The sequence below is a fragment of the Halichoerus grypus genome, chromosome 6 (assembly GCF_964656455.1).
Source record: "Halichoerus grypus chromosome 6, mHalGry1.hap1.1, whole genome shotgun sequence".
Lineage (NCBI taxonomy): Eukaryota > Metazoa > Chordata > Mammalia > Carnivora > Phocidae > Halichoerus > Halichoerus grypus.
This window is the reverse complement of record NC_135717.1, coordinates 107,432,574-107,459,443: the sequence shown is the minus strand read 5'-3', so window position 1 is coordinate 107,459,443 and position 26,870 is coordinate 107,432,574. Positions and strand designations below refer to the sequence as shown.

At 37.3% G+C, this 26,870-nt stretch overlaps 1 protein-coding gene across 1 annotated transcript in view; it reads left to right on the top strand.

Moving 5' to 3' along the window:
* Positions 1 to 26,870, top strand: part of SLC2A13 (solute carrier family 2 member 13) — a 362,649-nt gene that overhangs the window by 153,035 nt on the left and 182,744 nt on the right. The window contains exon 4 of the mRNA XM_078075885.1: positions 5,684 to 5,792. Coding sequence (XP_077932011.1) covers positions 5,684 to 5,792 — 109 coding nt within the window. The remainder of the gene's footprint in view (positions 1 to 5,683; positions 5,793 to 26,870) is intronic.

Genomic DNA, 26,870 nt, shown 5'->3' with positions numbered 1-26,870 from the left:
ACCCTCAGTTTGTTTCTCAGAGTCCATAGTCTCTCATGGTTCGTCTCCCCCTCCGATTTCCCCCCCTTCCTTTTTCCCTTCCTGCTATCTTCTTTTTTTTTTTTTTTTTAACATATGATGTATTATTTGTTTCAGAGGTACAGGTCTGTTGCTTCTAATTAGTAACTCCTTTGTGCCCTTCACTTAAGTGAAGGTTATGATCTTCGACTATTTGAATTTTCTCCTTACCAACCATTTCACCATGTCAGCCCTGTTGACGTCTAGAGTTTCTTTATTTGCGAAGGACTGTGTGTGTGTGTGTGTGTGTGTGTATGTTTTAGCAGCTCTAGTGAGGTACAGTTTACATACAATAAATGGAACCTAGTTAGGGTTTATAATTTGGTACGTTTTGACAGTTGTGTATGCTGTGAACCTCACCCCACCCCAGTCAAGATAGTAAACATGTCTGCCTGTACCCCTCAAAACCTTTCTGTTGTGCTCCTTCCTGACTCCCCTCTACAGGCAACTGCAACCCGCTCTGCTTTCTGTCAAACCATTGAGACTTGGGAGGAAATTTTTAACTACAAACTCAGTAGTTTTAATAGGTTATACTAAAGCAGGCTATTTTTTGAGTTAGCTTTTAGAAGATTCTGTCTTCTGAATTATCTAGGATGTTGAATTTAATGCCAGAAAGTTGTTCATAATACTCCTTTATTATTTTTTAAAATATCTGTAGAATCTGTGTCAATTTCACTTCTTCTGCTCATGATATTGGTAACTTACTTTTTTTTAAAAGATTTTATTTATTTTTATTTTTTAAAAGATTTTATTTATTTGACAGAGCGAGAGACAGTGAGAGAGGGAACATAAGCAGGGGGAGCGGGAGAGGGAGAAGCAGGCTTCCCGCCGAGCAGGGAGCCCGATGCGGGGCTCGATCCCAGGACCCTGAGATCATGACCTGAGCTGAAGGCAGACGCTTAACGACTGAGCCACCCACGCACCCCAGTTTCTTTTTTTTTTCCCCCCTGGTCTATCTGTGTTTTAGTTTCCTATTGCTGCTGTAAAAAATCACTACAAACTCGGTAGCTTAAAAAACACTAGAAATTTGTTCTCATGGTCTGGTGGCCACACGTTTGAAATGCATTTCACTGGGTTGAAATCAAGGTGTTGGCAGAGCCGTGCTCCCTCCAGAGGCTCTCGGGGACAGTATGCTTTTTTCTCTTCCCAACTTCTGGTGGGAGCTGTCATTTCTTGGCTTATGGCTGCATTGGTCCAGTCTTTGCATTCATGGTCACGTTGCCTTTTATTTTATCCTGAATCTCCCTTTGCCTTCCTCATAGGAATATATGTGATTGCATTTAGGGCCAAACCCAAATAATCCAGGATAATCTTTCCATGTCAGAATCCTTAATTTAATTACATCTGCAAAGTCCTTTTATGCCATCTAAGGTAATATTAACAAGTTTCAAGGATTAGTACATGTGCCTATCTATTGAGGGGCTATTGCTCAGCCTACCACAGTGTGGCTCAGAGTTTATTGATATTTTCAAAGAACTGGCTTTTGGTTTCTTTGATTCCCCCCCCCCCAACTGTCTTTTTGATCTATGTCATGGATTTCCGTTCTGCTCTTTATTATTCTCTTTATCTTGTTTATTTTGGGTTTCATTTGTCCCTCTTTTTCTGGTTTTGTAAAGTGGAATCCAAGGTCATTGCTATAAATTTTCCTCTGTTTTGCTTTAGCTCCATTCCACAAATTTTCAGTTGCTGTGTTTTCATATTCTTTCAGTTAAAATACTTTCTAATTTTCCATTATTCCTTTGACCCATGGAAATGTGGTATTTAGTTTCCAATTTGGAAGGAATTTTCCAGTTATCTTCCAGTTGTTGATTTCTATATTAACTTCATGATAGGCTGAGAACATTTTTTGTATGACTTAAACCCTTTTAAATTAATTGAGACTGGTTTTAGAACTGAAAATATAATCTAGGGAAATATTCCAAGACATTTACCTTCATTTACTGTTGGAAAGGATTCTGTATTGTGCTCTTGGTCAGTGGAGTGATATTTAAATGTCAGGTCAAGTCTGTTGATTGTGTTGTTGAAGTCTTCTCTATCTTTGCTGATTTTCAGCCTACGTACGTATTCTATGAGTTATGGAAAAGGAGGTGATGAAATATTTGAGTATAATTATGGGTTTTTCTATTTCCCCTTGCAGTAGTATCAATTTTTGTTTCATATATTTTGAAGCTCTTATTAGGTGCATAGACATTTAGGATTGTTATGTCCTCTTGATGAATTAATCCCTTTACTATGACGAGTTGTACTTTCCTGCCTTTTTGCATGCCTGATAATTTTTTATTGTGTGCTTGATATTATAAATTTTCTCTTACTGCTGAACTTTGTTCTGGGATGCTATTCAGTGCTTGGAAGCAGTGGGGTCTTGATTTTTAAGCTGTTTTAGATGATACCCAAGCAGTGTTTAATGTAGGACTAAATTTATACCATTACCAAGGTAATTGATTACTCTTACTTACGCTCCAGGTTTTTCCCTCTGGTTGGTACAAACAGGTCCTGGAGTTGATCTCTTTAATCTTTCTGTGGCTTTTTCTCCTGCCTTGAGTATTTCCCTCACACATATCCACTCAATGAAATACCCAAGAGGGCCTGCAGATCTCTGTGTCCTCTCTCTCTCCACTCTGGCACTCCGCCCCAACTCCAGCCATCATGGTGTCCCTGGATCCTGAGCTGCATCTTTTCAATTCAAGGAGACCACCAGAGTCTGCCTAGCTTCCCCTGCTTGTATTGCAGCCTGGAAACTTTTGAGGCATTAAACTTGGACAGTTGTTGTCTGGTTCACCCCTTTTGTTTCCTGAATCTCAGGATTCACTGTCCTTCATTGCCTGTTATCCATTGTCATGAAACCTATTGTCTTCTACATTTTTCATGGCTTTCTAGTTGGTTTCATGTTGGAGGGAAATCTGGTAACTATTACTCCATTTTGGCTGGAAGTGGAGATCAACAGCTGGGATTTTATATAGTGTGTTCTAGAGCATTTTTAATTGTACCTGGAAAACGTCTCTAGGCTTGGCTCACAGACAGCTATTAACAGGAATGGCTGAACTTGTAGGACTGTCCTTTGCATTCTTGCCACTAGAATACCTGCCACACTTGGACAATTAGTGTGAAAGTTACTTAGTATGAGGTGTTTAGAAAGAAGGAAAAGAGGAACCCATTTTTGGTTCTTGCATCTGTTGTTTTAATACGTGTTATATTTTGAGCCCTGTAGTTCTTATCTACTTTAGTTGTTTAAAGGTTTTATGTGTTACTGTGTGGGAATTTGTGTCTCAAAGATATAAATACCTTTTTAAAAATTAAGCATGACATGTTTGTATACACTGAATGTTTTTAGTTATAAAAATCAAAAGAAATGTAATAAGTAGAGCATGACATTTTAAATTTTCACTTATGAACATTCAACCAATTAATATTTTTGATATTTTTCTTCTGCCTCATAGCTTCTGTAATATAAAAATTAATGATAGTTTGCATTTGTTAAGTCAGTTTTACTGCCTAATAAAGCTAAGTTTATGATTTTAATGAAAGGAAATTCTTTCATTTTATTTATGCATAATCAGATGTGCAGCTACTATGACCAAAATTTATCTGTGTATTTAAAAAAAGCCAGTCCAATAACAGAACTGCTGTTGTTTATTTTTAATACGAAATCAAAACCAAGAGAAGGTTAAAAACTCAGAATTTTAAAAACTAGGAAGTATATATGTGATGTTTATACAATAGTATATCTCTTGGTATTTTGGCAAGTCAAACTTTAATCCTAATTTGTCTTCATTTTCTCTTTATTTTCCTGCCCTCCAAAATCATTATTAGGTAATCTGTCCATCAAATCACTGAACAGTTTAGTAGTGAAAATAGATGCAACTACCCACAGATTATAATAGATTCTTTGCAGAAGGCCTATTTCTTATCTGTGGAGGTTACTAAAAGCTGAAGAAGGTGTTTTATTTGTTTTTGTTTTGTTGTCGTTGTTTTAAATTTTCTATGGTACACCAAGTAAATGATAATCTTTTTCATTTAGATTTTCTGATTTATGGAAATCGGTAGATCTTTTTATGACGCTGTGTATGTTTTTTATGTTGTGGCTCACTTATAGATTGCTGAAATCGCAGGCAAACCTGCTCACCTTTCAGACAACTGATCCAGATATATTTCAATATTGTCACAGTAAAGCTTTCAAAATCGGCCTATTTCACACAGCCTTTCTGATGTACTGGGTTTTAATACTGCTTTACTTGAATCTAAAACAGTTGACATTTACAGTACTCTCTCCTTGCTTTCTAAATGGTTGTCGCTGCATTAAGCTTTAAGTGACCATAAATGCTTCTCTGTCCATGTCCCTGTCTTACCATTTTGGGACAGAATCGTTTGCAGTAAATCAAGTCTTCATATGATTTTAATCACACCCATGTACAGATGAATATTCTCATTCCTATAATGTTCAGTTCTAATTAATACCCTGGTTCGACATCCCATGTTAACTTTTATTGCCGAGACAACAGTATATTTTATTCCATTTTTGTGAACTAGAATATTAGATTTCGAAAAGGTTCCGGAATGGTAAAATGTCCTTGGATTTTAAACTTGACTTAGTTTAGGGTTCACTAATGAAACTTAGCCTCCAGGAAGAATGCCTCTAATTAAGCAGTTAACATCCCAGTGATCCCAGCCATCTCTTCTAACAGCAGGAATGCCATAGGTCCAGGGGAGTCAACTCTGGCCCCATCAAGGACACTGCATAGAATGCCCCTTAAAGCTAAGGTGAAGGTGTACTTGAAGCACTTCTGAGAACCTAAGGGGCACTTTACTTAAGGCCTCAGTGGTTCATACCTACAGCTTTCCAGAATTGATCTAGAGTTCTGATAGACCAAGGCATCTGTGCCATTTGGAAAGCCCATTTATATTTTGAAATGATCATTGAATGCCACTGATGGAGCTATTCAAAATCTAGAAATAACATATATATATATATGTATGTTGTGTGTATGTGTGTGTATATGTATGTGTATATACCCCTATATAAACTACTTTTTTTTCTTTTATTATCTTTTTGGATAACATTTATTAATAATATAAACTATAACCAAGTCCTATATCATGCCTAAATTCCTTAACTTTAATTGAATAGATTGGAGTAAATTTTGTTACTTAAGTAAAATAAATTGGAATGAATTCTGTTCCTTGTTTAATTGTTTTTAATGAATGCCATTCTTTTGGTTGATTAAAGCAATTTGCCAGTGACTTTGTAAGTAGTCCCACAATGAATGGATTTTAAATAATAATTAATAGCCAAGGAAGTGGAAAAAGAAGAGTAGTTAATGCAGTTTGTAGGGATTTAAGGAAGAATAATTTCTGACGGTTCCAATTATGTAGGTCTTTCTAGTACCCATAAATTGCTTTAACTTGAATTGTTTCTTGTTGCTTTTACAGTGTGAACTCAAATATATACTAATCTGTTTTAGAAAAGAGATTGTGCCCAGATTTCTGTAAACGTTTATATGTTCCATTTTACAATGCCCGGTCATGTTGATTTCACAGAGATTTGGGGAAATTGATCCTAATGGGAATAATTACTGTGGGAGCTAAAAATAATAGATGTGTCCTTCTTTTTCTTTCTTTTTTAAAAAAGCTGGACCTGTGATCTGCAGAATGCTGAGTTATCCCCCAACTCGCCGAGCTTTAATTGTGGGTTGTGGTCTACAAATGTTCCAACAGCTCTCAGGCATTAACACCATCATGTATGTATTTCTTTCTGGCTTTTTATTGAAAAGATTGTGAAGGAATTATTTTACATGGAAAAAAAGAATAGGACTTTTGGTGATTTGTTATATTAATTGTGTAGAATGGATCCTCCTTTTGGAAGATACTTTACAATTTTTAATCCTATCAGTGTGTGACTTAGAAGGAGATGATTTATTTTGTTATACTTTATTGGCTTTACTTGATTTCATAAAATTTTTCTTGTACACCATCCAGTACTTCCTTATATTCTGAGCTAATGGATATATCATTTTCATAAGCTATTTCTTGATGCTGGTCAGAAAGTGAAACAAGGGAATCACCTGGCATTGTCAGAGATAAATGGGCACACAGGTAACTAGTTCATTTCCTTTTGGGGCAGTCACTTACAATGCAATGTGATAAGAACGTTAATAGAAGGTGTTTATTACCACCAGGGTACAGTGGGCCAGATACAGAGTGGGAACAGAGAAGTGGGGAAGACACAAAAGTTTCCTGCTTGCTAGTTGTCAGACTAATCCCCAAAGTTATATGGGGGTTGGGGGTAGAGAAGGATGAATAGTAGGGGTTGTTCCATGTTTCATTCATTCAACATTAAACCCATTTTTTTATTTTTATTTTTTAAATTTTTTATTGTTATGTTAATCCCCATCATTAGTTTTAGATGTAGTGTTCCATGATTCATTGTTTGTGCATAACACCCAGTGCTCCATGCCGAACGTGCCCTCCTCAATACCCATCATCAGGCTAACCCATCCTCCCACCCCCCTCCCCTCTAGAACCCTCAGTTTGTTTTTCAGAGTCCATCGTCTCTCATGGTTCGTCTACCCCTCTGATTTCCCCCCCTTCATTCTTCCCCCCCTGCTATCTTCTTCTTTTTTTTTTTTTTCTTAACATATATTGCATTATTTATTTCAGAGGTACTGATCTGAGATTCAACAGTCTTGCACAATTCACAGTGCTTACCAGAGCACATACCCTCCCCAGTGTCTATCACCCAGTCACCCCATCCCTCCCACCCCACCCCCCACTCCAGCAACCCTCAGTTTGTTTCCTGAGATTAAGAATTCCTCATATCAGTGAGGTCATATGATACATGTCTTTCTCTGTTTGACTTATTTCGCTCAGCATAATACCCTCCAGTTCCATCCACATCGTTGCAAATGGCAAGATCTCATTCCTTTTGATGGCTGCATAATATTCCATTGTATATATATACCACATCTTCTTTATCCATTCGTCTGTCGATGGACATCTTGGCTCTTTCCATAGTTTGGCTATTGTGGACATTGCTGCTATAAACATTGGGGTGCACGTCCCTGATGAACATGGATGCAAAAATTCTCACCAAAATACTAGCCAATAGGATCCAACAGTACATTAAAAGGATTATTCACCACAACCAAGTGGGATTTATCCCTCGGCTGCAAGGTTGGTTAAACCCATTTTTGACGGCCTATTTTATACAAGACACACAGAACTGAATAAAGTAGACATGCTTCTTGGCCTCACAGCGTATATAGGCTGGTGGGAGAAACACATTAAATAAATTCACAGTTTAATGTAGAATTTCAAATTGTCATAAGGGCTATGCAGGATTATTCCAGTCCTCCACAGAGTAGACTTTTAAGATCCTAGGTAATAGAATGTGGGTTGTTAGAGGAAAGTCATGAGTTTTGCTGATAAACTAGTTGTTGGGTAAAAACCTGCTAAATCTTAGAAGTTTCTCCCCACTATCTCTTGGTTAAAATTATTCATCAAAAAATATAAATTATGTAAAATTCAATTTTACTTCATAAAGCATTTGTACTTAGGACTTTTGATATTTTCCTTTGAAGTTACTTGGGATATGATAACTTATTTAGTGATCATTTGAGAAGAGTGACTTGGTTAAAACAATCATTAAAAATAGTAATTAGGGCCCAGTGACCCATTAGATTAAATCAGGATTTGTTAAGAAACTCCACTTTAAAGATTTATTTATTTATTTATTTAAGAGAGAGAGCATGTGAGCGCACATGTGTGAGCCGGGGGAAGGGCAGAGGGAGACACAGAATCTCCAACAGACTCCTCACTGAGTGTGGAGCCCAATGCAGGTCTTGATCTCACAACCCTGAGATCATGACCTGAACCAAAATCGAGAGTCAGATGCTTACTGACTGAGCCACCCAGGCACCCCTGTGAATTTGATTTTAATCATAATCCTTGATAGACTATAACTTCCTGGATTACATTTTTAATATTTGATCCTCTCCTCCTTCCCTCTAATATGTACTTTCATTTTTCATCACCTTTATCAGCTCAATAAAGGCCTGTCAGTAGAGTACCCAACATGTTTGTTTTCTGGATGTGGTATACCATGACTGTTCTGTGTCCACCATCCTAAGTGTGGTGATGGAACAGAATTGTAACAAGGCTAACACCATGCTTTCAGATAATGCAATGCAGTAATATCCTATGTGAATATCTATTTTATCAACCTTATTTAAAATATGTTCTCTGTTACTGAAAATCTTTTTTTGTTTGTTCTGCCCTTTTCTGGGCATTTAAATTTGACAAAATGAATTTTTCTTGTACTTTTGTATTCCTATAAAACATCACAAACAGGACCAACTGTCTTTGATGGGTAGTGGCTAAGGCCGACGTGCCCTAGTTGAAATCACTGTCATAGTCCATTCGTAGCTATCTAGTATAAACTGTGCTAATGAAGGTTTCCAGATTTTAATAAGGCGTTCATTTCTCCAAATACTCAACCTTCTCACTGTGAGATCAAGTGGTATGGGCATAAGAATTCTGATATTCCTTAAGATTTATTGTAGTCATTATGTGCTTTGCTTATCACAAACTGTACGTAATATAGGTAGTGTTGTCCTACAGCTTTTGCTTGCAGTTGAGTATTTATCCTGGGAAGTAGGAAGAATAAAATAAGGTAAATGATGGCTCGATTTAGATTGCTTCTACATGGTGCAAAATAGCTGGCCAACTCCCTAAAGAAATTAATAAGACATTTTAATGTCTGGAGGTTAGAGGGTTAGACACTTAAATGATTCAATACCTATGACAAATAACTGTTGGTTATTCATAATATACAATTTCAAACATTCATATTTTAAGCCCATGAAACTCAGTATAAGTCTTTCATTATAATAGACTTACTACTGTCATCATCTGGATGGAAGATGACTAATCTGGGACTCATATATAATGTATTCTCTTCTACTCTCTCTCTAGTATGTCAAATTGGTGTGTGCACATGTATTTTTTTCCATTCTTAATTAAGATTCAGTTAATATTATCATAAATTTTCTAATTTGAAATAACCTCTTAATTAGAGTCTAATAGTTTATTTTTTATTGTTTTTGGTAGGAAATATTAATTGTATTTTTTTCTTATTTTAAAAATGTCATTTTGTTAATTGGGAGTTCTGTTTTTATGGATTTTCCATTATGTGTATTTCTTTACTCTTACTCTTTCTTTTCAGCTTCTTCCTGGCTAAGTGGGAAATAAAGTAGGCAGCCGAAACCTAATAATCTGTAGAAGTTGAAATCTTTTTGCAAAACCCATCTTTCACCCCAAAGTTTGTGTGAACCTGAAATAAGAGGTATTTTGAATTCTATTTCTCACCAAGAAAAGTTCATACAAAGATCATATAGAAAAATATTGAAAGATAAATCATCCTTACAATTACATTAGATGATCTTACCATGTTTAGGTTTCTCTCTTTTCCCTCATAGGATTTTTATTTCTAGCTCCTTGACCTATTTAGTATCCTATCTCAGTCAAGGAAATAGATTTTCTTCTTGGAATATTTAATTTTCACATCCTCTACCATGAAAAAAAATACTGCATTTGTGTATAGTGTGTATATGTCTAAGTATTTTTATTTGTATGATAACTTAGATTTATATCCTAACCTATACTTTATCCTCTATCCTATTGAACAGAGGACTTCTAAGTTCTTAAAAGTATAACATACTTCAGATGCTACATTTAACTCTTAGAAGAAGCAATTTTCTAATGACTGTAATCACTTAATAATTTCAGACATGCTGAATAGACTATTCTCTTTTCACAAGAGAGAAAGAACAGAGCAAATGGAGTACTAGCTTTCCTGATATGAAAGTGTTGATATTATGGCACTGTATGTCACAGACCAATAAAATATTTCCACATGCGATTAAGGAGAGGAGTGATAGATGAGGTTGATGATAAAGTGAAGGAAACTCTCTTAAATTCTCATTGTGATCTACTCTAAACTCTACTCATAAAGTCAAAAACTTTCCATTTTCTATCTAACAAATTTTATCTGATGAGTACTAATACTTGAACCCTTCCCACGTTATTATTACCACAGCCAAAATGTGTTTATATGTGAGCAGGAGGGAGAGCGGGAGAGGAAGTAAGAAAAATAAGATAAACACCTGTTTCCATGGAGGTCTGATAGCATCTTGCTTCTTTTCAGGAACTTATAATAAGCTATATCTTGATAACATTCTGATGAACATATATCAGTCTATCTTGGACAGATGGAAGTTATCACATTTTTATCTGAGAAGACCAAGTGGTTAAATGGCTCACTTGAAGGTTACACAGAAGATCAGTAGTAAAGAGGAGAGGGAAATTCAGAAATTTAAGCTTCTGAATCAGCTTCAGCTAAAAAGGATTGTGAGGGGGAATAAATTTCTTTAGGATACTCTGTGCCAGTCATCTACTTCTAAGCTATTCTTCTCTTAGATTAGGGTTCCCATATTTATCTCTTCCTACTCTTCCCTTTTCTATTAATTTAAAGTAGGGGTGGGAAATAGGCATTTATATTGGATGGGCAGTCACTCTTACTTCCATAACTGCATTCCCTTAATCTCCAGGTGATCTCTTCTTTTGTCCTATTTACAAGAGATAATAAAGACCTTTGGAAAATATGTCCTTATAATAATAAAGTTAATGGCTATCACTTATTGAACATTAAATACCAGATACTACTCTAACATGTATTAACTCACTTAAATATTAACAGAAAAGGAAAAAAAAAATAGGACAAAACTGTTAGCCCCTCTAATGGTGTAATTATGTGAACAAACATTTTTACTGCTTTATATATGTAACACTATAAAGTATTTTTATAGACCTGATCTTTCTTGACCTTCCTTAAAATCCTGTCAAGTAGGCACGGCAGCTCCTCTGTTTATTCTCTAGCTAAGGAAGCTAAGGCTTAACAAGTGCAGTGACTTGTCTGTTGTCAATTAATAAGTTTTAGCACTGAGGCTGGAACCCTGATTTATGATTCCTTATCACATGAACTACTGTGGTTGTAGAACACCAAAATGGCCAGAGTTGACTGTTTAAAGCTTGTTTGGTGGTGATGTAAGGTAAGAAATCTGAGTTAGTGGAACTCAGTACCATCCAAGGATAAAAAAAAATGTAGAATGTGTGCTAATAAGTGGCATCCATCTCAAGAATCATAAATCTCATCAGATTCTTTTATCTGTTGGTACCCAGTTAAGGCCTTTGCTTTATACTCTGATTTAGAGTTCTTGGACAAGCCAGTCTGATGGTTGGGTGAGTCATTTATATTTGTTAGTCATTTTTAATTAATTTAATTTCATAAGGGCAATATTTCTGAATGTGTTCCATTCATATTTTAGCCTCAACAAGCTCTCCTAGGATAAAAATTTATATTTTTATATTTTATATTTTATAATTAAAAAATTATCATGCAGTCAGGAAACATGGCACAACAAGCAGGCATGGCCAGATGGTGGTAAATATAGAGAAAAATAAAAGTGACAAGAAATAAGAAGAAAACAATAAGGATTGATGCACTCTCCTGCTGTAAATCCGAACCAGAGGTGAGGGCTTGCTCTCTGTGATCTTCAGCAAGCAGGATGAATGGACCAAAGCATCTGCTCCCTAATGTGAGCCTTCCCCTCCCTCTGCCTCCTCAGTAGGACTCTGGACATAATCCAGCAAAGCTGTTGAATGATAGTATGCTTAACCTCGTTGGAATGTTTCAGGATGTGTGTATTTGTAGTTGTTTGTGTTCATTGGATGAAAGGGATTGAGTCGATGAGAATATAGTTAAGGTTCATGGTTCACTCCTTTGAAAGATGAGTTTAATGTGTTGGGAAAAATACTGACCCAGGAATCGAGAGAATTCGTTTTAAGATCTGTCTCCATGATGGGATTTTAGGCGTGCCAGTTACTTGTCTTCATTCTAATTACCTTTCAAGTGAAAGTAGATTAAAGTGAACTTTAATGTACATTTGAATGAGAAAAAAAAATGGAGTTTCAAGTAAAGTGGAAGCTAAAACATTTATGTTTGAAATGCTTTAAACCTTTCTTGGATGAAAAGTTATCAGACTGCAGGAGATCAGTTTTAGTCTAAAAAGAAAAATGTATTTTGTTGGCATAATTTTTGGAAGATTGATTAATGCTTACCACATGCCAGTCATTGTCCTGGATGCTTAGCTTCTTATATGTTAAGACCACATTTTTATTTCCAAAGTATATATTTTTTAGAAGGACAGTCTTGGTTATAGTTAACTGTACTTCTTTGCTCCAAGATTGAGTAGCAAACCTATAACCTGATGTGAGAGAACTTTCTGTGGCTTCCATGATGTTTTAAGGGAAGGCTCAAGCCCAGTGAACTTCACTGGCCTCTCAAATCCTGTACAAGGGAAAGGATGCAACTTCGACCTCTGGACTCTAAGGCCATTTTTGGTGACAGATCACTATCTTACTGTATAGAGCAAAGCATTCTCATCAGATGAAGCTCTAAACAGAATGGCTTTCTAGTGTTCTAATTGCTTCCCATTTCCCTGTGTATATGTTGTACACCTATCTTAATTTGAGTTCCCCAAAACAGGCCCCAAGACAAAGAACTGGATGCAGGTGATTTGAGGGGAGTGGGGGAGATGAAACCAAGAAGCCTGAGTAAGAGAGCAGAGAAAGTGTGGTAGGGTCAGGGATACTGTGAAGGCTGTGCTGATAAGCAGTTGATCTCAGTCAGCAGTTAGAGCTCAATCCTGCTGAGGAATAGTATAGAATGTGCTTCAGAACTCCTCCAGGACTATTTCTTCACCATCCCCAGTCCCTCAATATGAGCGTCATGCCTGCAGTTATTCTGGGGGTTCCCTGAGCAATCTCTCCTGGGACCATAGCTCTCGGGACTGAAGTAGAGAGACACAGGGAATTTAACTAGAAACTGTCAGATTCTACATTGAGTTTCCATGATAACTACAGGGGAATTCAGAGAGGGACCAAGAGCATAAGGGGCAGGGCATGAGGAGCATCTGTTTAAACTCTTGCTGTGTCTTCAAATATGTGTAGAAATAAGTTTACACAGTATGGATATGGATTTTCTTAGTATCTTAACATAGTTATAGCAAATTAATGTTTAGTGAAAAAAGGTCACTAACCATACAAAAAGTAAGTAATAAAATGAGAGCTTCGTAAGAAGTAATGACAGTATATTTCCTTGAATATTATTATCTTTTGGAGGTATTTTTGGTATAATTCACAAATAACTTTGTCCTGTCGCAGGATTCTTTTTTTTTTTTTAAGATTTTATTTATTTGCGAGAGAGAGAATGAGAGACAGAGAGCATGAGAGGGAGGAGGGTCAGAGGGAGAAGCAGACTCCCTGCCGAGCAGGGAGCCCGATGTGGGACTCGATCCCGGGACTCCAGGATCATGACCTGAGCCGAAGGCAGTCGCTTAACCAACTGAGCCACCCAGGCGCCCCTTGTCGCAGGATTCTTAAAACTACATCTGCTAAAGTATTAATTTATTCCTTGAACCAACATTTACTATATTGTTGATAGAGCTTCAAATATTTGGAAACTATAATTCTTGTCATTGAGAAGTCTGTAGTCTACTGAGCGGTTAGACATAAATCCTTACGATGCAACATAAAAGCCAAATTAATATGTTGTAGGAACACAGAAAACAGATTAGTTTTACCTGGAACATGAAGAGAGCATATATAAATTATTTTTTGTTATATTTTTAAAATTTCTTTATATGGAGTTGTTTTCTGGCCAGAAATGTGGTATACCAAATATTAACACAACGTTTGAAGTTAGATCTGAATTTGTTTTTTTTGTTTGTTTGTTTGTTTGTTTTAAAGATTTTATTTATTTGACAGAGAGAGACACAGCAAGAGAGGGAACACAAGCAGGGGGAGTGGCAGAGGGAGAAGCAGGCTTCCCGCTGAGCAGGGAGCCCGATGTGGGGCTCGATCCCAGGACCCTGGGATCATGACCTGAGCCGAAGGCAGCCGCTTAACTGACTGAGCCACCCAGGCGCTCCTAGATCTGAATTTGAATCCAAACCTAGGACACTTGCTGCGTAAACTCTACATATTGCTTTAACTTTTGAGTCTCAGTGATCTGGAAATCAGGAAAAATACCTCCTACAGTTCTTACAGTGGGTAGAAGAGAATAGTATATATGGTTCAGGCCCATGGGAGGAACAGAGTCCATGCTAGCTTCATTTCTGCTCACTGTGTATTGCATTTTGTGAATTCCAGGGAATTTGCGGGAAGCAGGGACATTCCATAGTTAACGCATCCTCTTTGGCCCACACCCATTAATCCAGGATTTGAGGCAGCCTCTGTAGATACGAAATTGTTTTAATATCCTTCTTTCATGCATTCTCTATTCTCAGAATATAGAAAGGAATTATAATAGTGTTTTTCTTCTAACTCATGGTTGTGGAAGGAGTGTTGTCCACTTCAGTATTATATGTGTTCTTTTTACTTAAGTCAGGGAGAAAAGACCTCAATGACCTTTGAATGATCAGAGCTAATAATGCCTCCCTAGGAGGTGGGAGAATCTGTGGCTAAGTATACCCCATGTGGCATGACTTGTGGTTTACATCAAAAGATTATTATATTCTTTTGCATCCTTTCTGAATCAGATGTGAATTTAAGGTTCTGTGGCAATTAATGGAGATTTATCTCCATGGTTTGTTAAAGTATCAGCAACTAAGATTCTGGGTTCCCCAGGACATATTTGGTAATATAAAAACATGAGCTCCTTGCCTACCCTTTCTCTGACTCATGTTTTGCTGAAAGGTAAGTAAAAGAAATAGAGATGCTGTGAGGGAGTTGAAACAGCAACATGAAATCCGGGGCTGTGCCCCAGGAGATAGGTTTGCTGTATCCATAAAGCAAAACCTGGTCCCCCGTCATATGTGGATTTGAGAGTAACCAGTCTGCTTAATTCCATGTAGACAATTTTAAAATTGTAGAAATGTTCACTTCTTTATTCGTTATTTAAACAAATCGGTGGAAGTCTCTCTGCCAGGGACTAGAGATACACAATATGACTTAGCCCATCCCCAGGGAACTTTGGTCTTTTCCCCTCATCTTTAAAAGGATATGCTGCCACCTGTCTTGAAAAGTTGCTTTGAAGATGAAATGAGGCAGCAAAATGCCTTTTGTATCCAAGGTAGTCAGATGATGTTAGGGGGTTTGATTCTGCGGTCCACACTCAACATTTGTCATCCTCTCAGCGAGGTAGGTGTCTAGACTCTTGTCACATGGGCATGGTTCTCTTAAAAATTTTTCCTTTCTTGGCACATCAAAGCATTTCATCTCGAGTCTCCTTCATGACTTTGCCTACTTGTTTTGCACCTTAATGTCTGTGTTCCCCGGGCCTTGGCTTACAGCTCTACTGGAGATTTCGTCCACTGTCATGGTTTTGATGACCATCTACATGTGAGAGATGACCTCACCTACATTTCCAGATCAGAACTGCTCTGAGATACACAATTATATCCAACTGCTGGACATTTTTACTTGCATATCCTACTCTCACTGGTCTCTTCATGTACAAAATGAATGCCTACCATTTCCCTCCAGTTCTGCCTCTCCTATCATCCCCATTGCAATGCAGAGTATGACCAGTGGGTGCCCAAGACTGTATATGGGAGCCAACCCTTCCAAATCCAACCATTGCAATTTCCTTCCATTTTACTTCCTTAATATCTTTTATATCCTGTCTATTCTCTTTCTTTTCTTTTTTTTTTTTAAGATTTTATTTATTTGTTTATTTGACAGAGGGAGGGAGGGGAGACAGCATGAGCCAGGGGTGGGAGGGAAGGCAGAGGGAGAAGCAAGTTCCTCATTGGGAAGGGAACCTTTCATGGGGCTCCATCCAGAAATCCTGTGATCAAGACTTGAGCTGAAGGCAGACATTTAACCCACTGAGCCCCCCAGGCACCCCTCTCTTTGTTTTCATTGTGTATTTGAGTTCAGGCCCTGCTTCAGAGAGGGTTCATTGTGTTTGCATGCGACAGAATCCGACTCAAATCTTGCTGAAAGAAAATAAAGGGATTTGTAGTAAGGGCATAGGGACTGATGGCAGGAAATCGAGCTGGGCCTCGCAAGGGGCCAAAACCAGGCACTGGAAACTCACTTGTTCAGCCTCTGTATTTATTTATTTTTTTTTTTTTAATTTTTAAGATTTTATTTATTTATTTGACAGAGAGAGAGAGAGAACAAGTAGGCAGAGAGGCAGGCAGAGGGAGAGGGAGAAGCAGGCTCCTCGCTGAGCAGGGAGCCCGATGTGGGGCTCGATCCCAGGACCCTGGGATCATGACCTGAGCCAAAGGCAGCGGCTCAACTGACTGAGCCACCCAGGTGCCCCTCAGCCTCTGTATTTATATTGTATCTCATCCTTGCCTCTCTCTGACTGTATGCAGCCTCTTCCTTCTTTCTCTCTGAGATCTTCCTCTGGTTTTTTTGCTGTTGTTCATACCTGGCCATACTCTGCCACATAACCTTAAATGTATTTCTGAGTTCGAGCATCCACAATCAATTGACTGGAGTTGTCTCAATTCTTAATTCCTAAGAGGGAAAAATCAAGATGGACCTTCTGTAGCCCAAGTCTGTGAGGCGGGGGGCTGAGCAACACTGTAGGAAGAGACTCAGAGGACTTTTCTGCCTTAAATCTTGCCTCCCTCAGTCTATCCTTATCTCTGCCTGTGACCTTTCGGAAACAGAGTCAAATCATATCCCTTCTTGACATAAAATCATTAGTGGTTTCTACAGCTTTCAGCAGAGCTCAAAGTCTAGATCCCCTCATGTACTGACTTTTGTCCATTTTGCATTGCCCTATGTCCAGCAACTTCCCACATGCTCTGCCTCATGCTATACGGAACATCCTGTACTTCTGGCGATCAAACTAATCCCGGCCTTGGTGCCTTCAAACATACCATTCTCCCAAGCCAAAATATCCACCGTACCCTAAGAGACCTCCAAACTCAGGTCACATGCCATCACCCTACCTCCCTGGGGTAATTTATGTGATCCTGTATAGCACTCTGAGTAGATATTTGTCATACAGTTATTTTGCTTTATTATAACTGCAGATTTGTATCCCCCCCCCCCCAAGGAGCATACAAATAGTAAAATTGCTTTCCTTGAAGTACTTCCCAGGAAGAGCCAGCTAGATTTTAGGTACTACTGTTTTGTTTGGCTTTCATTCTGTTTGTAGGCAGGGTCATAGCCTTAGTGTTATAATTGGAACTGTCTTGGTCTGACTATGTGAGTCTCTCAATTATTTTGCAGTTATGGCCTTAGGAAAACAAAAGCTACAGCATTCGGGATTTGAGAACAGGATCTTTCAAAACCACTGACAAATAAGTTCTGAGCTTTAGAATTAGTGACAAACTAACAGCATTTCTAATCATTTATAATACTGGATAGATACTCTTTTAAGTTTAGTTTGAGTTTCAACACTGAAGATCCATGACAACAATTCTCCTAGTCAGATCTCTTGGTTCCTTCTTTCTCAGGGCAACTGAAGAGCTAAGTTAGTGACTTCTATCCAAGTTTGTGATCATGCTTCCTGTGACTGATAGAATTGCAGGATTTCAAATGCTATTAAGCTGCTTGATGCAGAGACAAATAGTCTGATGCCATGTCATTCATGGCAGGGAGAAAAATGAACAGTGTCTCTTGCTGGAACATCTTTATTTATTTTGATAAGATTATTTTGTACTGGACAGATTAAAATATACAGAACTAAATATAAGGTGCACCTATTACCACTTCTGGAAAAACACACAGTCCCAGAAAATACAAAATGTATAAAGTAGATTGAACTGTGCAGTTTTAACTTCAGTTTCCTGCACAGAATTAATAGCCTCCTCCTGGATTCTTCTAATAATCTTCAACTTCCTTAAGGCTCTCTCCTTAGCCACTTACCACTAATATGTTTGAGAAATTTAATCATGTATCTAAGACTATTTGCAAGGACTAAATTTAGCCCCTTGGCATGTTTTCTTCAGAAGGTGCAGAGTTTTCGCGTTTGTTCGATTTTACGTTATAGTCCAGATTTCAAGGGGACCGTATTGCCTCTTAGAGTGTATGTGTCCTCTCTAGTTCCCCACAACACATTCCCTGCTCCTCCCCATGGCTGGGCTCCATCAAGGCTTTTGAGGTTCTGCCACCTGCCCTAAGAAATCAACTTTCAATTAATATTCTACTTAGTACTGTCCCTGTATATATCCTCTTCAGGGCTGGGTCAAGATGAGGGCAGACAATTAGATTGGTCTGGTTTTGGAAATAGAAGTATAGTGCAGTCATTACAATAGCTGTGGACATTTGTAAAATGTTCAGTTTCATGTTTTACCTCTAAGACCTTTTTTTCACATTACAAAAATACATATTTTTTGAGACTAAGTGGATAAGACTGCCATTTGCCAACACCTTACTATCACTTTAATCAGCTAAGAGGGGAGTATGTTGTAGTTGACTTTGGAAGCAGACAGACCTATTTAATAATGTGGTTAGGATTAAATGAGATACCACATTTAATGTACTCTGATGTGACTAACTCATAGCAGAGTATTATTTATTACATTGTTATTTTACTTGGCATCAGACAGACCCAGAGTCAGATTTTGTTATGTTTCCTGACCAGTTGTGCTGCCTTCAGTGACTTCTCACAGGTAGAGAAATATATGAGATATTTTAAATTTGTGAGGGAAACCCTGACATGCTCAGACTACTATTAAGTAGTCTGTACCTTAAAGCGGCTGAACCATTAGGTATTTCTTTTGACTTAGGGGTAAAAAAAATTACTGAGACACAAAGGGCTCTGGGAGGCAAGAAAGTCTGAGAACTTCAGCTCTGTCCTATATCCTTCCCCTTAACTTCATCTTCCCTACTACCAGCCATCCTGGTCATCATTGCCTCTCGCTCAGTTATTGCAATAGCCAGTCTCCTCACTGGTCTTCCTGTTGCCGTGTTTACCCTCCATAAACCAGTTTCCACAGAGCAGTCAGAATGGCGTTTGAAAATATAAAGATCTTAACTCCATTACTCAAAACTTCTAGTAGCTTTCCACCACACTTCAGGTCAACCTGGCTCTTGGCCATGGTCCGTAGACTCTGCACATCTGGCCCCCATTTTATCCACCATCCTCATCTCCTGCCCCTCTTCCCACCATTCACTAGGTCTCAGCCACACCAGCCTTTTTTCTTTTCTTTCATCTGTTTCTCAAACTCTCCAAGTTTGTTCCCATCATAGAGACTTTGCAGTTGCTTTTCTTTCTGGCTGGAAAGATCTTCCTCCAGATCTTCCCTGTGGCTGGTTCCTTGTTGCTTGTGTCCAAATTTAAATGTCACCACCTCATGGAGATGAACCATGAGAGACTATGGACTCTGAGAAACAAACGGAGGGTTCTAGAGGGGAGGGGTGTGGGAGGATGGTTTGGCCTGGTGATGGGTATTAAAGAGGGCACGTACTGCATGGAGCACTGGGTGTTATACGCAAACAATGAATCATGGATCACTACATCAAAAACTAATGATGTAATGTATGGTGATTAACATAACATAATAATAAAAAATAAGTAAATAAATGTCACCACCTCAGATAGGCCTTGACCCTATTCAAAAATAGCCACCTCCTTTCATCCATACCACTGCATTTCTTTTTTTTTTTTTTTAAGATTTTATTTATTTATTTGACAGAGACACAGCGAGAAAGGGAACACAAGCAGGGGGAGTAGGAGAGGGAGAAGCAGGCTTCCCGCTGAGCAGGGAGCCTGATACGGGGCTTGATCCCAGGACCCTGGATCATGACCTGAGCCGAAGGCAGACGCTTAACTAACTGAGCCACCCAGGCGCCCCACATTTATTTTCTTCATTGTATTTATGGCTGCCGAAAATTATCCTCTTTTACTTGTTCATTAAGCTTTATGAGAGGAGAGCCCTCATCTGCCTCGTTCCTTTTGAAGTGTGCCCAGCATACAATAGGCGCTTAGAAAATATTGGTTGCATTGGAAATGAAGACAAATGCTTGTTCTGTTTCCCTTCTTCAGAACCAGATGATGTCGTTGAGGATTATTTGCACATTGCTGCTTTTTTATCATGAAGTCCTGCTGAAATTTTGAAAGATGGGCAACTAAGTATTTGGGGGGTTATTTTAAGCATTGGATAATTTGTTCATCTTCAGTAGTCAGGAAAAGAAAGGTAGTCATACTGGACTTCACCTTTATCTGAAGTGCCTGACTTTTCCAAATCCTTAGTAAACTGATTAAAAAAATGGAGAGGGAAAAAAAGTCCCTTTTCTTCCCTCTTAACCTGAGTCTCTGTAGATTGGCAAGCCCCACAGCTGGAGAAGTACTGGAATAACATACAATAAAATCAGCATCACCTTTGTATGCCACTCATTTCATTCAAACTCAGAACTGAAACCAGCATGGAAGAAAGAAGTTGATACAGCCTTTGGGTTTATCCTGTCACCTGTCCTAGGAAACGCGTGAACTCGATTGCCAAATTATATTATGCAGGGTCTGTTTGTAGTTCAGTGAGATGAAGCTTTTTCAGTAAAGGAAAGAAAGGAATAGCTACATGAGTAACAAAATGAGGACTCTACTAATTAACCTCAGTAAAATGGCAATATCGTAATGAGATGGTATTATATACAACAAACTGAAACTAGTAATATTTTCATAATTAGGACAAAATGCAAACAAGTAACTTTGGATAAGCATTTATAATTGTAGGTATTTATATTCTGGCTGTTTGTTTTGTAGGAGAGTATTTCTTTCGCTGGTCTTTACAGAGTTCACTTCTAACTTACTAATTGTTTGCTAAGAATTTAAAGTTCAGTAGAAAATTGTGAATCATTTCCTAATAGAAACTGTATGTTAAGCTGATACCCAAGTTTCTTTATGCTTTATCCTATCTGAAATACTGAAACAATCTTATCATTGCTGTTGCAGGAAAACTTCCAAGCTATAACTCAAGATTCCAAGTGTGTTTTTCCCTCAACCCCAGAATTCCCAGGTGGGAGTGGAATAGAAAAGCATAGATGCTCAGGGGACCCAGGGTCCTCGAGGTGCAGGTGTGGGTATAGGTAGGTGCCAGACCCTGCTGGTAGGTGAATGGGTTCAGGAGAGATGGTGGCCACAGCAAAAGCATCTGCAAGGGCAGTTGTAGTGATGAGAATTCTGGTCATAGTAGGGCGTTCCTTTTGCCCCTGGTAGGGGAAGAAGGAAGTACAGACGATGCTTATGGTGCTTGGGACAACGACTTAGAGATGAAGCGGGCAAAAGATCATTCCTATGTATCAGTTGTTTGTAAGGTGTATGTTGGTACATTAATTGATAATTCAGATGATTTCTAAAATCAGAAAAGCTCAAATGACTAGGGCTTCTCAGCATGAATCATATAGTTAGGCATTTAGGTATTTGTTTCCACATGTTCATTAGAAAGCCAATTTGTGCACTAATTTGGTTATTAAAATTATATTGTTAACTTATGTTGCATGTGTATAAGGTTTCAACAACCAGAAAAAAATGTCAGCTGGTTATTTTGATGGTAGAATATGGATCAGATTTGAAGATTGATCTCTTAAAGCACAGGAAAGCAGGTTTTCCTATTTTGCTATTTTTAAGGGTTTATTTCTTCAGTAAATGATAGACTATCCCCTGGAAGTTGAGTCAGTCATGTAGTAGGTTAAAAAAGTCACAAACTTATTTTAAGGTTATTGATATTTTTTATTTTAATTTTTATCTCAGTATTATGTATACAGAAGTCAAGGTATAGTATAAAGTTTATCATGAAAAGCAGTTGTCCCTGACCCGCTCTTCTCTTACTTAAGTTTTACTCTCCAAAGTCAATTACTTTTACTTCTTTTAGGTATTTCCTTCTGTAATAGCATCTGTATTCCTAAATAAATAACATTTATATAATTTTCATTGACTATGATTTTTGAAATTCTGAACTGACTTTTCATTATGGAAGATGAAAAACTTCTTTCAACCACCAGCCCCCTATTCACAACCCCCCTTATGACTGTATCTCAAGTTTTTGGATTAACTGACATTTACTGTTTTCATCATTATGACTACTGAAGTACTGTTTCCAACTGACCGGCTTTGCATGCCGTGATGACGTGCTCTTTTGCTGCTCTAGCAACAGGCTCCACGCTTCTTCACCTTACCCTGTGCCCCGGAGCCTGACCTGTGCGCTAATACATTTGTACCAACATTTTTTTCTCCTCTATAATAAATAATTGCCTCCTTCTTTAATTTGCTCAGTCTTCAATGTACCCCTCACTAATCTTTTCCACACACTCTTCAGTGGAACTGTAAGACCCTGTCTTTATGGTTAAGCCTAAAGAGAAGCATCAGGAAATCCATCCTGTGATTCTGCTTCCCCTCCCCTCACCTTTCTTGCAGACCTTCCTCCTGGAGCCTCCATTATCCTGTTCCCCTCTGATCTGGATGCTCTCTATTTCTCTTCTGTTTAACTTCCCTGTTTCCTGGGTCCCATGTCCTCTTTTTAGCCTAACTCCTTCTTTTTTGTGGTTCTTATTCTGCAGTTGTTGCCTGTGAAAAAGCTCAGTGGGAAGTAAAAAAAATTTGAGACCACAAAATCTTTTTTTCTGTCCTCAGACTTGGTTGTTGTTCTCCCTCAGAAGGCTTAAGGCCAGAGATTTTCATTTTCAGACCCTGCTATCCAGCTGGCCTTCATTGGGCCTGCTGTCCTCAACCCTGCGAGCTTGCTTGTTCGCCATCTCTGGACAACGATCCTCCTCTCTTCTCCAGGTGTGGGTCGGCTAAGAGCACTGGGAGGGAGATTGGGTTCTGACTGATAGCTGCAGAGATTTTCAACCAGTCTTCTCATTTTTAGTCTCTGTCTGAAATATCTGATACCTCCAATTCGTGAACCTTTCCAGAGTTTTGCCATGTCAATCATCTTGCTTCTTGCCGGCTTCCTCCATATGTTCTGCTCTTTTAAGCAAGTCACCCCTTGTCTATCCTCTTTCCATTGTTCAAAACTTCTAGTCTAGTGTTCTTTATCCTTGCAGACTTTAAAAAAAGTCAGTTATTTTACAGTCATTTTGGTGGAGAGGGTGAGAAAATTAAAGCTGCTGAGTTTAACTGGGCATCTTTCATAAGTTACTTAAAAATATTAAGGGGGCAAAATGTAGTCAAATTCATCATTGAAATGCTTCTTTGAAATAAAAATAGTTTTTTAAGGAAATTAATTCTACACTTAATATGTTCATATTTTTTTAATTTTAATTTTTAAATTGCATCTGTACAGAAGAGAATCTAGCATTTTGGCTCTGTTTTATCTATTCCCCACTGATTAAAAGAAGCACTCTGGGTCCTACCACTCCCACAGAATAATGCAAGCAGAGCCTGAATGGAGGACTGACAGGCTCTCAAATTAAACCACTAAATTTACATATTAGAAGTAACATGGATTTACTGTATAGACTCCTCTAATAGGAGTTAAGAGTAAGATTTTTTACCCAACCTAGCAAGTCCAAATTGGGTCAAAGCATGCCAAATATCAGTGCTCTGAAATTAAAATTTTTTTTTTCTGATATATGAAATTATCTAGCATTTTTTTATTTTTGAAAGAGAAAGAAGATTTGGGTAAAACATTTTTTGCCTTTTAGAGATATGTTGCTAAGGAAAGAATCCAAATGAAGTGACATTAATAACAAACTCTTAAATATCTACCAGGCTCTTGTTACTAGAAATTTAATTCATTTTCAACAACATATGCATTTGATACTAAGCCTACAGTTACACATATGATTTAATTTCTACTTTTATTTAATGTTTGTGTGTCCAATTTACTCAAAGTTAATTCGTTTATTTGTGTTTCAGGGACTTCAAGGGTATGTACTGTTTATCTCTGTATTCCACACTTCTATAGAAGTTCAATAAATGTTGAAATAAAGCAATCACATTTTATATATCTAGCATAGTGCTTTGAACATAGTGAGGCTTAATAAATTTGTCAAATTAATCAAAGAATACCCTTAGCTTTTCTAAAAATCCCTTAAAGTCTTTGAATATGAAATAGACCAGATTTAGCCAAGTTACTATATCACTGCATAAACACGTCTTGAATTTGAAAAGCAGTTTTTAGGGTAATGATAGCAAATGAAATGAAATGTTTCCTTGTTTGATATTTTATTGTTTTAAAAAAGATAAATTCTAGCTAAATGTAGGCTACATGTAATGAACATGCTATTTGAAGTATTAAACATTTTATTAACTTTAATAGAGCATGAAATTCTGAGCTAACTTGTACTGTTACATATATAGGGTTTTATATTTTAAATGACATAAGGGGAAGCTAGGGGTATGTTTTGATTAATATGTTTATGCTCTTTCCAGAAACGTTTTAATTCATATGACTCACCAATTTCCTATTAGTTTACTTTGCATTTGATTGTTTTTCTATAGCTACATGAAAACCTTAAACTCTGCAAATGTTTTGGGCTTAGGGATCAAAGATAGCAGTAAACTTGTGAAATTTAGGATTTTAAAAATTGTATAAAATGCACAAAATGTAGTGGACTGTTTCATAAAGACAGTGGGAGGAAAACATTATTATAGGACTTACCAGGCCATTTCATTATGATACATGAACTAAAGACTTTTGGCCGACAAGAATCTTAGCTGTTGAAAATGCTTAATGCAGAGTCTATTACTGTTCCGTTTATGTGTGAACAAACCAAATGTTTTGGTTCTGCAGGTACTATTAATTATGTAATGACACCTTGATGGCTGTGTCAGCCGAGCAGCTTTTCTCCATTAGATAACATCAGGAAGAGATTTTCCTCTATAAATGAAATCTCTAAAAAATCTTCACATTTCAAGTTAGAGCTGTATTCAGTTTATAAGACTGTAAAGATAGTTTTATCATCTATTGAAGTAATGACTTGCCTGTTAAAATACCAGTGAGATATACGCCAAAATACTAAAAGCAGTTTCTAGAACATTGTTACATGTCTTATTCACTGTAGGATGCTGGCCATGCAATTCATATTTCTGCTCCTGTTTCTGTAAACATCAGAACCATATAAATCTGTTTGGATTTTAAAAATACCTCATAATGAGGTTTTCTGCAGTGTTTCCTGAGAGTGCTGGCTATAACATATGCCTGTGAATCTCAAGCCTCTAAACCTGAGTCTTATATTTAGGATGTTCTTAAAAACTGGCTAAAGGAATATTAATCACTTTCTCAGAGTAGTTATCAGTTACTCTTTTCATAAGATATTAATGTTAAATATAAATTTAATATTTATAAAATTAAAAAATATGAAATGTTAAATACTAAAAGGAATTATGTAAATAGAAAGGATTACTGTTATTTACATATTTTAATAATTGAGGAAAAATTTATCGTGTTTTAAGGGACATTTTCGTTCTTGCTGTTTTAATGTTCTGAACATTATTTGAGTTCTCTTCAATAAATTCCAAACAGCCTACACTTCAGTATTGTAAGTATTTAATCAAGCAAATAAGGAAGTTCACCAAATCTATGCCCAGATGAAGCAGTAGGCTTCGTATTTATTTTGGAATCTGTCCTTTTCATGAAGGACTACATAGGCTATCCCAACAATTGGGTGAGAGCCACTAAAGAAATTAATATGGGTAACTTAAATACAACAGGAAAGTTATTTTATATTAAACCCTATACTAGGAAAGATTGGGAAATATTGATGTGACTTAAAATTTTTTTTTAAAGATTTTATTTATTTATTTGAGAGAGAGAATGAGAGACAGCATGAGAGGGAAGAGGGTCAGAGGGAGAAGCAGACCCCCCCACTGGGCAGGGAGCCCAATGTGGGATTCGATCCCGTGACTCCAGGATCATGACCTGAGCCGAAGGCAGTCGCTTAACCAACTGAGCCATCCAGGCGCCCTGATGTGACTTAAAGTTGATACTAGCTGATTTGGCTTTAAATGCCTTAAATAGACTTCTTGTATTCAAATTTTACCATTCATCTTTTTATGTAATAAAACTGAGGCATTTTATGAGAGAATACATATGTATCTGACTTTATTTAATCATTGAATCCTCCATGATAAGAGTCTAATTAAAATGCAGCTTTTCCAAAGTAATGGTTTTTATTTTGTTTTCATTAATTAATATTTTGTAGGCAACCCCGGAATGACCCAGATGTTGGAGTCATTATATAACAGTTTTAAAGCGCCTGTTATAACTATGTGTAGAGAGATGTAAGATAATATGTTTGTAATGAATTAAAAGATTGGGACTCTCAAGAAAGAAATAGGAACTATGAAGAAGAACCAAATGTAAATTTTACAACTGAAAAATATAATACCAGAAGTAAAAACTTTACTGGCTATCCTTAAGCAGCTAATAACGAATAGCAGAATGAAGATAATAAAGATCATTCAATCTGAAGAAGAGAGAGAAAAACTTTTTTTAAGTGAGGAGAGGTTCAGATCATGGGATATAATTTCAAAACATCCAACACATGGGTCAGTGGGATCCCAGATGGAAAAGAGAATGAAGAAATAATGGCAGAAAACCTATCAAATTTGGTAGAAGATACAAATTTACAGATTAATAGATTAAGCAATCTCAACAACCTGTTTGGTTTTTTTGTTGTTGTTGAGTTTTAAGAGTACTTTGTATATTCTGGATATTAATCTCTTATCAGATATATGATTTGCAAGTATTTTTTCTTGAATTCTGTGGGTTATCTTTTTACTTTGTTAATATGGTCTTGATACACAAAATTTTTAAATTTTCATGGAGTCCAGTTTATTTACTTTC